Source organism: Lontra canadensis, unplaced genomic scaffold (assembly GCF_010015895.1).
Source record: "Lontra canadensis isolate GAN:19392208 unplaced genomic scaffold, GSC_riverotter_1.0 scaffold64, whole genome shotgun sequence".
Lineage (NCBI taxonomy): Eukaryota > Metazoa > Chordata > Mammalia > Carnivora > Mustelidae > Lontra > Lontra canadensis.
In genome coordinates, this window is record NW_022631058.1 from 8,253,929 (window position 1) to 8,266,779 (window position 12,851).

A 12,851-nucleotide genomic window follows, 5' to 3' on the forward strand; every position below is an offset into this window, starting at 1 on the left:
TTATGTCTCAGAAGTTCTAGGAGTTAATTTCACCTCATATTAAACTATTTATAGATTTGCCAGCAAAGGTCAGCATGTTAAAGTACTACACAAGTTTTTATTAAAACAATCCTGTCTTTCTCAAATAAATTTTCAAGTTTTAAAGAATTATTGATTTGTCTAAGCCATTAGGTCAACTGGTTGTAGCATGGTTTTTAACAATCTCTGATTTCTATTCTGAGAGGGCAATGAAAGGAGAAAATGGTCTACAAATAAATACTATGTAGCTAATCCTTCTCGTCAAGAGAGAAGAAAGAAAGGGAGAAAGGAAGAAGAAGGAAGGAAGGAAGGCAGGAAGGAAGGAAGGGGGAGGGAGGGAGGAAGGAAGGAAGAGGGAGCGAGGAAGAAAGGAAGAGGGAGGGAGGGAGGGAGAGAGAGAAAAGAAGGAAGGGAGAAAGAAAGAGGAAAGAAAAAAGAAAGAAAGAAAGAAAGAAAGAAAGAAAGAAAGAAAGAAAGAAAGAAAGAAAGAAAGAGAAAGAAAGAAAGAAAGAAAGAAAGAAAGAAAGAAAGAAAGAAGGAAGAAAGAAAGGGAGAGAGAGAGAGAGAAAGAGGAAGGAAGGAAGGAAGGAGGGAAGGAGGGAAGGAAGAGAAAAAGTCTTCACAAAGTTGCCACCATTAAGCAAGGAAACGTGCTCATTACACACCCAACATCAATTCTTCCCCAGCTCCTTTTCTCCCAGGAAGTTCATCCCGCTGAATCCAAGTAGACCCTCCTCTCCTACGTCACACATTCAGTGATTCATCCTTTCTTTCTTCTTTCTTTTTTGGACATCTCTTAGAGTACTTATCTTTTTTTGCCCTTGTATTACGGTTATTACTGAACATGCCTTTCTCTCACTGGGTGATGAGGTCCTCGTGCCCCACAGCCAGATCCTCCATCACCCTCAGCACAACGCCCAAAAGTATAATAGATATATGTGCAGACAGAATATATGAATGAGTGAGTGAGGGATTACATGAAATTCTAGCACATTTTCTATTACCTAAACACATATATCAGTATACATTGTGATTGAGATGCAAAGAGGAAAGTGAATCATAAAAATTATTCTACCGTAACTAATAAACAAAAACATCTTTTAAAATATTTAAGAGACTTCTTTTATTCAAACTCGGATAATGTAAATCTTCATTAAGAGGCTGCTTCCTCTTTAGTGATGAAATATGAATGCAATTTCCTGTCCCCTCGCTAGGGTTAGTTTCTCATCTCGGTGCAAGCAGATCTATCCAGCTCCTCGGTGGACAAGATTGTCACCCCAAGAAACATGGGTAAGTGTAAGATTAAACAATAAAATAAGATTTTTATTAGATAACATACTTTGACATGATCATTAGTAATGTTCACAACCCTTTAATCGAATTTAGGCTAATGAATGCGATGAAGCAGAACTTTATGAGAGAGAGAAATGAGATTGACACGTGGTTTCCTCTTCTCTGGGCAGGGGTAAAAGGATGTCAAAATTGCTGTTTAGAAATAGGTAAATCTACCGATATACAAGAGTGGAATATTTATGCTTCATTCTCTTTTCAGGAAGCATCATATTGGCAAACTGAATTAAGGGTTTGTGAAACAGTCTACCAGCTCCCAGCTGTAGAACCATCCCGCACCATTTCCTGGTTGGTACGATGGGCTTGTGATACTTTCTATGTCATCAGAAATAATGTGAAATTTGGAAATAGGATTTCCAGTGTTAATAAGTACTAAGTCATAATTTTTACTTAACAAGTGGCTATCAGTATCTGGCACAAAATAGTCTTAATAAGCAGCTATTAAACCAATCAATGAAGGTCAGGAAGTGTTTCCTATAACGTGTAGAAAAACATTGTCATCAATGATTTGTACTATTTGAGGAGCTGGTTAATAATAGATATATTTTAATACACTGGGGATTATCTCCTTCTGGAATTTGGTAAAAATTGAAGTCAAAATTAGAAACTTATCCAAATTTCTCAGCACTGGTTCTAAAAACAATTTTGTCAAAATTGTATTAAAGTAGTAAAATGATATCTGAAAAGAGGTATAAATAATAAGAACCATGTATTCCATTAAAATCTCAGAAGCAGGGCACCTGGGTGGCTCAGTGGGTTAATCCTCTGCCTTTGGCTCAGGTCATGATCCCACGGTCCAGGGATAGAGCCCTGCATCGGGCTCTCTGCTCAGCAGGGAGCCTGCTTCCCCCTCTCCCTCTGCCTGCCTCTCTGCCTACTTGTGACCTCTCCCTCTCTGTGTCAAATAAATAAATAAAATCTTTAAAAAAATAAAATAAAATCTCAGAAGAAAAAAAAATCTCAGATTCACCCACATTAATTCAACAACTATTATCTGCAGAGCTTGGTATCATATTTGAAACGTTGCTATACAAATTATACTCTGAGTGCTCCTGGTGTCTCTACTATGCTCTAGGCAGATGACAAAAGATGACCTCCACTCAGGACATGTTGGGGACAGCACAAGGACACCCACAGACTAGCAGTGGGTCATTCAAACAGTACTATCATCTAATACATAATGAAGGTCTCCCATGTTCCAGGAACGTTATGTGTGTTCTCATTTTATTGTCACAATAACTCTATAAAGTGGGTGTTAATCTTACCTATGAAGATTGAAACTTAGAGAAGAAACACCAGGGTCATAAATCCCCCAAGGGCTGTGTGAGAGCCTTTCAAAAAGTCTCCGGAGCCACACGCCTAATGAGAGCCTCATAACCACTGCTTCTGTTATCCCACAGAGAAGACACTCTGATTCTGCTTCATCAAACTATTTGATCTTGTGGTGGTTTTAGTCAAAGCGGAAACATTTTTACAGAGGAAGAAACTCAGTCCATTGAGAATTTTACAAATCCTCCTAAAATTATGTTTGCCATTTATCCATCTTTTTTCTTCCTTAAGAGAAAAGATGAATACTTCTTAAGATGAATAGAGAAAGAAGGGGTACCCACTGCCAGTCCTCTCCCACCCCTGCCCTGACCTGCCAGGATCCTGGTCCCAAGGAAGGAAGTTTTCATGGCGGAGGTGTTCTTCCCAGACAAATGAGCCTAGTGATAGGTGGGACCCTGTGCAACCATCAGAGCAGAGTTCCATCCTCCGTCACTCAGACTTTTTTCTAGTGTCATTTTCCTTCTGCACTTTTATCCTTTAGGTCTCTTTAATGAGGATTTTGGGGGTCAATTTTCTCAGTGGTGGTTTATCTTAAATTGTCCTTTTTTTCTCTCTGGTCATTTTTTCTTTGTCTTGAATCAGCAGCTTCATTGCAGTGTGTCTAAGCAGATGTCGATTTCCATCTTTGTTTTTAATCCTTGTTGGGATTTGCTGGGTTTCATAAATCTGAGGATTCCATGTCCTTCATCAGTCCTAGACAGCTGTCAAGTCATTATCTTTGCAGACATTCCCTATTTTCTCTCTTCTGTCCCTTATGGAATTCCAGTTAAATATATGCAGACGTGTTTGCTTGATTCTTCATGGCTTTTTGTTTTTTCCCATCTCTTTAACACTCTGATAATTTATTATTTCCTTAGATCTGCCTTGCAGTATATTAATTTCCTCTTCAGCTAAAGCTCATCAGTGGGTTAGTCCCTGTGTTGATTTTTTAAAATTTAAATTATTACATATTTTATTTTTGAAAAATTTATTTCGATCTTATTAAAAATATGCCAATTCGTCTTTTATAGTCTCTTGTTCCTTGCTCATGAGTTTAAATTCCTTACTTTATTTCTTATTTTTTCAAAAGTTTTTTTGTATTTATTTGAGAGAGAGAGGGGGAGAGGGAATGAGAAGGGTGGGAAGGGTCAGAAGCAGAGGAAGAAGCAGGCTCCCCGCTGAGCAGGGCTCGATCCCAGTACCCTGGAGCTACCTGAGCTACAGCAGATGCTTGACCAACTGAGCTACCCAGGCGCCCTTCCTTTATTTCTTTTTAACATAATTATTTTGTGCTGTAAATCTATTAATTTTATTCTAAAGCTTTTGTGGATCTGCTACTCACTTTCCTCATTTTTTATGACTCTCAGGCATAGTGGTTAATGTATGTGTGTGTATGTGTGTGTGTGTGTGTTTTCATGAGTTCATATTTGTTAAAAGTCTTATCTGAGGGGATTCTTTTTATTTAATATTTTCTACTGAAATAGAGTTGACACACAATATTACATTATTTTCAGGTGGACAACATAGTGATTCGATAACTCTAGACCTTACTCTATGCTCACCACAAGTACAGCTGCCCTCTGTCACCACCACACAACGCTCTCACAGTAACACTAGCTCTGGTCTCTATGCTGTACCGTTCATCCCCGTGACTTATTCATTCCACAACTGGAAACCTGTGTCTCTCACTCCCCTTCACCCAACTTGCTCACCCTTGTGCCCCCTCCCTTCTGGCAACCACCCATTCCTTCTGAGAGAGTTCTTCGAAGCCTAGAGGGGGAGAAGGTCCCTCAAGGGATGATTTCTATTTACTTTTTCCAGGTGCCTAGGATATTTGTTTTTTCATATAGCAAACTCTCATTTTTGGCGGATTCACTTTCATCTTGCTTAAATGATTTATGGTTTGCTTTGGTTTCCATGAATTATGTTTATATATGAGAAAAGAAGTAAAATGGTATCGGTTCTTAAGAAGGTCTGTGTGCTCTGCTGCAGGTAATATAGATGCTGTTTGGCTCTCAAGATTCTTTCAAGCTCATCGCACAGAGCCTTTGATTCCACTTTCTAACTTTTAATTGCAGGATAACAATACATGCAGAAACATGCACGTGTCCTAAGTGTACAGCTTGATGAATGTCTACAAACTGAACACGTTCATGGAATCAACACTCAGAACAAAACCAGAACATGGCAAATTCTCAGAAGTTCCCCTCATGCCCTCTTCCAGTCATTACCCGGCCGCTCCCCCAAGGCAACCGTTACCTGACTTCTTTTTTTTTTCCTGACATTTAAATGTTTACTGTGACACTCCACAACCAAATCAAACAAGGGTTTGTCCACCTAATGTGCAGCAAGCCAATTAAAACTGTCATGGAGCTTCTGCAGTGAAGAAAGATAGGCTAGGTATTGGTGTGGTACCACCCAGGAGAATGGAAAGCTCATTTTCTAGAGTCCTGAACTGCCCGATGGCTTGCAAGTGAGGGCTCTGAAGGGCAAAATTTGGGTCAAGTGTCTTTGAGGAAGCGGACATCACTGAGCGGAGGCCCATGAGATCATGCTACCAAAGGTCTCCTGAGAAGGCAGATGCTGTTTTTGTTTTTGTTTTTTATAAGAATTTATTAATTTATTTAGAAGAGAGAGAGTGTGTAGGGGAAGGAAAGGGAGAAGGAGAAGCAACCTCCCTGCTGAGCAGGGACCCCAGTGTGGGGCTCGATCCCAGGACCCTGAGATCATGACCTGAGCTGAAGGCAGATGCTTAACCACTGAGCCACCCAGGCACCCCAAAGGTGGACACTATTGAGAGGAGGCCCATGAGGTCATGTTAATAGGTACTCTGATCCTGCTCCAGCTGGCCTCCTGAAGTTCTTTTCCATCTCAGGAGACTTAGGTTCTGAAAAATATCTTTAATTCTTCTGTTACAGATTTCATTAGGTACATAAAGTACTTATATCTTTAAGGTAGTGCCGATTAACTACGTGTAAGCCAGTGGGATTGCATTCCTACAGGTTCTCTGGCCAGTCCAGCCATGCCTGCAAGTGGTATAACCTCTAGAGTTCATTTTTTTTTTTAAGATTTTATGTATTTACTTCAGAGAGAGAATGAATGAGAGAGAGAGAGGGAGAGGAAGTGTGTGAGCGAGGGAAGGGCAAGGGAGAGGGAGAAGCAAACTCCCCACTGAGCAGCCAAAATAGACTCCCAGCTGAGCAGTGAGCCTGATGGGGGCTTGATCCCAGGACCCTGAGCCACCCAGGCACCCTTCTATGGTTCTAGGGTTCGCTCTTGCATCTGAACTGACAAGACAGATGCAGACTTCAACTCCACATGATTTTTGCAACCATGCAAACATATCATGTTACATATACATCAATCTCAATCGGTCTTCACTACGTTTTCTTCCTTACCACATTATGAGTGCTGAAAGATACTTAATTTCAGCTTTGAAATAAATCACAGAGGATTCCCGAACTCAACAAAATAGACCCTTCGAAGCTCAGCTTCATGACTCTTAAGAACTGGGAGATTGTTTTGAGTATGGTAGCAGGATAAATGTTCCTTTTAGCCATCTAGTTCTCAAATCAAGTACAGGAAAAATTAGAGCCTGTCTTAGTAAATCTAATACATTATCCATTATAGAAAAGGAATCAGTGGGCACATAACAACACATTGTTACTAAGTGGGAGGACACGATGTGAGATGATGATTTTTACAAGTTTATTTGAAGCCTGTATAGTCTAACAGACAACGTGAAAGTGATGTGTTCTAGAAAACCTGTGGTCATCTTCTATCCAATTTACAGAAATGATTATTCACAAATTATTTTCTTTAATTAGATCTGTTATTATGGTGAGAAGACTTGTATTAATCTATTGGTACTACTATTTTAGTGGAAAATAGAAAATAATTATTTTCTTTCTCAACAAAACTGGTCTACTTTGCTGCAAAAACACCTCAGCTTTCTAAGGCATTTTTTTTTCTAAAGATTTTTTTTATTTATTTGACAGAGAGAGAGAGATCACAAGTAGGCAGACAGGCCGGTAGAGGGAAGTGGGGGGGAAGCAGGCTCCCCGCTGAGCAGAAAGCCCAATGTGGGACTCAATCCCAGGACCCTGAGATCATGACCTGAGCCAAAGGCAGCGGCTTAACCCACTGAGCCACCCAGGTGCCCTTTCTAAGGCATTTTTATGTAAAAAGTAGAAGGCAAAATAGTTAACAGCCAAGAAGCTTTATTTAGCATTCCAACCTAGGATCGTGGCCAAGTTCCACCCATGATTAAATAGGTATTTCCAGGTAATGGCTTAATATGTGGCTCAATTCTTTATTTGTAATACAAGGTTATAATAAATGGCTCAGAACAGTAGTAACACCTAAGTTATAACAAATATGCATGCCATTTTAAAGGGTGCCTAGCACATAGAAAGCCTTTAATAAACGGACCACTGCTCTGATTTCTGACAGAGTAGATTAACTTTACCTACTTTTTAATCACTAGTAGATATTCTTTTGTGTCTGCTTTTTTCCATCACTCTGCACTATGTTTCTGAGCTTCAACTGTGTTATTGTACACAGCAATAATTTGTTCATTTTCAGTGATGTATAGATTTCAATTGTGTTAATATATACATATCTATTTACTGATCTATTTACTTCTCTATTCTGCTGCAGTGCTCATTCCACTTGGGGGATGCTACAAATAAGGCTACTGTGAACATTCTTATTCTACCCCACGTCTTTTAATAAACACATGTATGAATTTCTGTTGACCAGATACCTGGAAATGGAATTGCTGAACCACACAGTATATGTAAATGTCAAAACAATTTTCCAACCACCAGTAAATAAGAGTCCCAGGCACATTACAGCCTCACCACAACTTGGTAACTTCTGCCTTTTTCATTTTATTCATTCAGGTGGGTGTCATTGTGGTTTTCGTTTGTATTTCCTTGATGACTGACAAAGTTGAGCACATAGATCCAGCAAGAGTTCCTGTGCAGATCACAGGACCAAACTAAGAGTGTAGACTCAGGCCCCGTTCCCAAGACAGGACCAGCCAGAGGCCATGAATCCTCAGGGATTTTTCATCTTGGCTCACAGAAACACAGCAGAGACAGGGAACTTGCCAGCTCTCCCCACCGTCTGCAAGAAGCTTTCCAGTTTGTTGTTTCCTATGTTTAAATTCTAGTTCACCTTTTGCGTGAGGGCAGAGGCTCTAGCACCCCCACACGTGTGCAATTGTGAGAACCACTTCCTGCCTGCACATGTCTGCATTCTGCCTCTAGCTTCTCTGCATTAGAGACTCTAGTCACATCTAGTCACATCTAGTCACACTCACACAGACCTCCAGGACGTCCAGAGTTTTCTGCTCACGTACCTTCCTGATCTTAGCTCCCACTTCCTTTTTCTCCATCCCAATTTTTTTTCCTCTCTGGAAGTTCACCTATTGATTCAAAAGTTGTTTTTTCACATTTTGTTCATATTTCTAGGTGTAGTAAAACAAGAAGATTTGGAGGAATTTAGGTCTTTACTTTAAAACTGAAATATAAATAGGTACTCTGAATATGGTTTTTTCTGCTACCAGAATCCTGTGGCTTGTAGTGGCAAGGCCTCTGTTGTGCTCAGGGCTCATTCATACTTGGAAAGGGGTGGTTTTGGTGTCCTCAGGCACATAACAAGAAGGCAAATCTTTCTTTCCCTGCACAGTGACTCTACAGAGTGTAAGCTCCCCACCACATAAGTCATCCAACGCAGGAATAGGCCTCTCTGGCAAAGAAATAGAGACTAAAGTAGTTCTCTACTCCACTATGAAAAGAAGAATGGGGTCTCTGTTCCCATGTGAATCTATAATAGCAGACCTTTAAAAAATTAAGCTAATAAACAATCAGTGACAAAGGTAGACACTGATGGTGAAAAGATTTTGCCCAGAATTAAGAACATTCTGCCCTCTCTTTCACAAAAGTACAGGAAAGATAAAATGCCCATGAAGGAAGCAGTGGGAAAGCAAAAGAGGCAGTGTTGTCTAATGATTTATGAACTTTCATCAAGCCGCTATATTTTACAATATTTCAGTTTATTAAATTTCTTGTGACTCTATTTTCTTGACTAATGAGCTGATAGTGAAAGTAACTCATACCTAGATTGCATACAAAATGAAACATTTGAAATCGTGTAACTATATGAACTATACAGTTCATATAACTCAAAAGCATTTACTGATTACAAACAAATCATTACCTCTGCCATTTTTATTAGCTCCGAAAATGTTGTAACTTCAGTTTTGTGATCGTGTCCAGTGAGAAATAGAATTCCCTCTCATCTATCATCCTGTGGATAATTCTTATTTGAAATAGAGAAAAATGTCTCAGCTTGATTTTATTTACTGAAGTCAATTAAATAGTTTACCTTTTTAAACACCTTCATTGTCATTTAATACATTTTTGATATCTCCAAGAAATGAAATAAAAGAAGATTGTTTCAAAAGCATGAGGCACCCGCCAAACACCTAAGCTATTCGAGTTCATCTTTCGTTACAGAAAAAAAGGCATGTTAAAAACAGATGTCAATCTCCGTGAAAACAAAGCCTTCAATATTCACGTGTGCACCAATCTCCCAAGTTTTGTGAAGAAAAACAAAATGAGGACGACACTCTGCCAATGCTGAGGGATGGCCCGGTCGGTCGCTGGGGTTCTTCATCAGCATCCTGTGATAATAAGAACATGGACTTCTGCTCGTTAAAATTTACTGACCATTGTGGCTAATCGCCAGGAGGCTGGATTCTGGCCTCCAACTATTGATATCTTTGTGAAAATTGATCTACATCCACCTTTTAAAAGCCCCAATGATAAAATCAGAACTTTTGAAAGCAAAGAAAAATGGACACATATTCGTAAAAAAGAAGGAGATGCTGAAAGCAAACTGGAAGGAGGCAAGACTTATCTTGCTGCGTACCTTCTAAGAACAAATGCAATTGCCACCTTAATACGAGAAAATGAACAGCACGTGTATTGAAGAACAGCACGACCTCGATCACTATCTGTTTCCAATTGTTTACATCTTTGTGGTCATAGTCAGCATCCCAGCCAACATCGGATCTCTATGTGTGTCTTTTCTGCAAGCAAAGAAGGAGAATGAGCTAGGAATTTACCTCTTCAGTTTATCACTCTCAGATCTGCTCTACACATTAACTCTCCCTCTATGGATTGATTACACTTGGAATAATGACAACTGGACCTTTTCTCCTGCCTTGTGCAAGGGGAGCGCTTTCTTCATGTACATGAACTTCTACAGCAGCACGGCCTTCCTCACCTGCATCGCCGTTGATCGGTACTTAGCAGTGGTCTACCCTTTGAGGTTTTCTTTTCTAAGGACAAGAAGATTTGCCTTCATGGTCAGCCTATCCATCTGGGTATTGGAAACCTTGTTCAATGGTATCATTCTGTGGGAAGATGAAACCACTATAGAATATTGTGATGCCAAAAAGTCCAATTTTACTTTGTGCTATGACAAGTACCCCCTGGAGAAGTGGCAAATCTGCTTCAACTTCTTTAGGACGTGTACAGGCTATGCAATACCCTTGGTCATCATCATGATTTGCAACCAGAAGGTCTACCAAGCCGTGCAGCATAACCAAGCCACTGAAAACAGTGAAAAGAAGAGAATAATAAAACTTCTTGTTAGCATCACATTGACTTTTGTCTTGTGTTTTACTCCCTTTCATGTGATGCTGCTGATTCGCAGCATCTTAGAACGCGATGGGAGCTTCGGTAAACTTACCTTTAACCACAAGTCTGGGAAGCAGACTTACAAAATGTACAGAATCACGGTTGCATTAACAAGTTTAAACTGTGTTGCAGATCCCATTCTGTACTGTTTTGTCACTGAAACGGGAAGATCTGATATGTGGAGTATATTAAAATTCTGTACTGGGAAGCTTAATAACCCAAAAGCACAAAGAAAAAACATACTTTCTATGTCTACAAGAGACACCATGGAATTAGAAATCCTGGAATAGAAGCAAAGACTTTTTTTAAGGTACACAGTATCATAACATCAAGGTTACATTTTGAAAAGGAAATTAAGCATGGGAGGGGACAAAGTGTTCCAATTGAATATTTTAATCCTCTTCAGTGGAAATCTTTTGGAAGTGTACTGTATGGCTCCCTTTTATTAAATTGAATATTGAATAAAATTCAATAATATTAAAAAATTCAATAGTATTTTAGTGACTCAAGATCATTATTATCAATAGCAATTGGTTTGTTTTGTTTTGTTTTATCTATGCTGTAACATTTCAGAGGTTATTAGATGTATGGAAATCTGTGCCCTTAATTCAGTGAGCTTTGTGTCCAGTTTTCATGATTTTTGTCACTCTTTCAATAGATTTCAGACCACCAACTATCACTTTTCCCAACTGTATGTAACTGTCTCCAGCAACCCCAACTACTAAATACTGCTTCTAATCTTCTCATTAGGTAACAAATACTTATTGAGTCCTTCTATGTACTAGGCTTTGTGTTAAGTACTGGGGTTATAAAAGAAATGGTCTCATGAAGCCTTATGAAGCTTATGTCAGTTTGGAAACCTAGTCATTGAGCTTGTAAGACTTTTTACGAAAGAAAAGCAAATAGGAGTCTGAAGGCCTCTTCCGTAATATAAAGCTATGGGCTATGTGTACACTCTTGCGGCTGCTCAGAAGTCTTCTTCATTTCCTTAAAATCATAATTTTAAAAAAATTTACATTTGAGTACAACATAGCTGAAATTACTAGAAAGTTAATGTCTACACAAAAAGATATAGACACCAAAGGCACTTATTCCTTTAAATCTTACAGTCAGGGACTCTTTTTGGACTTAGAATATTTAGAGAATCTTGATAAAATATATTCTTTTTTGTTCATGTTTTCTTGTTGTGGAAATTACCCTGCCTAGTTTTAGGTAGGTATTCCTTAAGCAAACTTTTTATGAACCAAAGTATTTTTCCAGATTTTTAAGGATTTTTTTTTTTTTTAATCCTACACTACTCCTTCTCTCGTTCTTTCTCTTTCCTGTTTCCTCTCTGGTCCCTCTCCCCCTCCTTACAAAATGATCTGATAACAAATGTCTTGGTCCCATTTAGTGCCCTCACCTTAGAAAACAAACATCCTGGGAACAAGAAAGACTGTCTTTTCAATAGTAAAATCAGTGAGTACACAAATGGACTACATTTTCTATTAAGGTTTTCTGTGATGGTTCAGGTACACAAAAGAAAACCACCTCACTTGAGGTCACTTGTGTATTCTCTGTTCTTTGTATTTTTCTGATCATAAAGTTTCTGGAGAATTAATAGATTCTGTCTGGTCACACAGATACATCTACATATGCTTAAAAGCTAAATATACACCATTAAAATGAAGAGTAATTAAAATAGTTTAGCTGTTTGATTAATTATTGATAAATTATTGGCAACCTATAAGTTGAATGCTTATAAAACTAAGAGTTCCAAAAACAATTTTGCCCATATCTAGAAACTCTGATGTTGATTGAGTGTCTTGTCCAAGATCACACAGTTAGTTGGAAACAAAGCCAGGCTTGAACTCCCAAATCACTTCCCTCCAGAGTTGCTTTTCCTCCTTTATGTTTATTTGTTTTAACATTTCTACCATTTCTTTCTTTAGAGATGCAAAAGGTCTACATGCATGAAGAATTGTTCAGGAGAGCCATTGGACTTAGATCAGGATAAGGAGGATTCTTCTATTAATGAATGCTTTATTTAATTTTATTTTATTAAAGGGGTTATTTTATTAATGAACGCTTCTGGAAATATAATAAATCGTATGGATAGTAACTAAGCTCATCTGTTACAGAGAGCTGGTTAGGACTTTACCTCAGCTGGTTATATAAAGAGACGTGGCAAACACAAATTCATAGCACTCTTAATAATGGTTAAAGAATCAATGATTTGGAATGTTGTATGATAGGTTAAAAAGGAACCAGGCCGCCAAAATCTTTGAGCAGTGTATCCATCCCGCCCGAGCAAAGCCAGTCTTGGAGGACCCACAGTGGAAGGATGCTGTCCAGATTTTAGGGCAAAGCACCCTAGATATGATCTAAAGTTTTCTACAGTTCTGACAGTGGGAAGTTAAGCTTTCAGTTCTGAGAAGCTTTTTTCGTTCCTAATTACAATCCTCCATTAAACTGTAAGTATGG

The 12,851-nt window shown here is 38.8% G+C and overlaps 1 protein-coding gene across 2 annotated transcripts; it reads left to right on the forward strand.

Annotated features, from left to right (window-relative positions):
• The first annotated feature begins 1,232 nt into the window (after positions 1 to 1,232).
• Positions 1,233 to 10,860, forward strand: GPR65 (G protein-coupled receptor 65). 2 transcript variants are annotated; one of them, XM_032878565.1, is made up of 3 exons: positions 1,256 to 1,308; positions 7,438 to 7,580; positions 9,201 to 10,860. In XM_032878565.1, the coding sequence occupies exon 3, from the start codon at positions 9,656 to 9,658 to the stop codon at positions 10,676 to 10,678; it is 1,023 nt and encodes a 340-aa protein (XP_032734456.1). In that variant the 5' UTR covers positions 1,256 to 1,308; positions 7,438 to 7,580; positions 9,201 to 9,655; the 3' UTR covers positions 10,679 to 10,860. The 2 variants fall into 2 exon arrangements, with proteins under 2 accessions (XP_032734457.1, XP_032734456.1); XM_032878566.1 differs by lacking the exon at positions 7,438 to 7,580 and having other exon boundaries at positions 1,233 to 1,308.
• The last annotated feature ends 1,991 nt before the right edge of the window (positions 10,861 to 12,851 follow it).

Excerpts from the sequence above, each read along its gene's own strand:
- GPR65 (XM_032878566.1), top strand. The coding sequence starts at position 9,656 with ATGAACAGCACGTGTATTGAAGAACAGCACGACCTCGATCACTATCTG.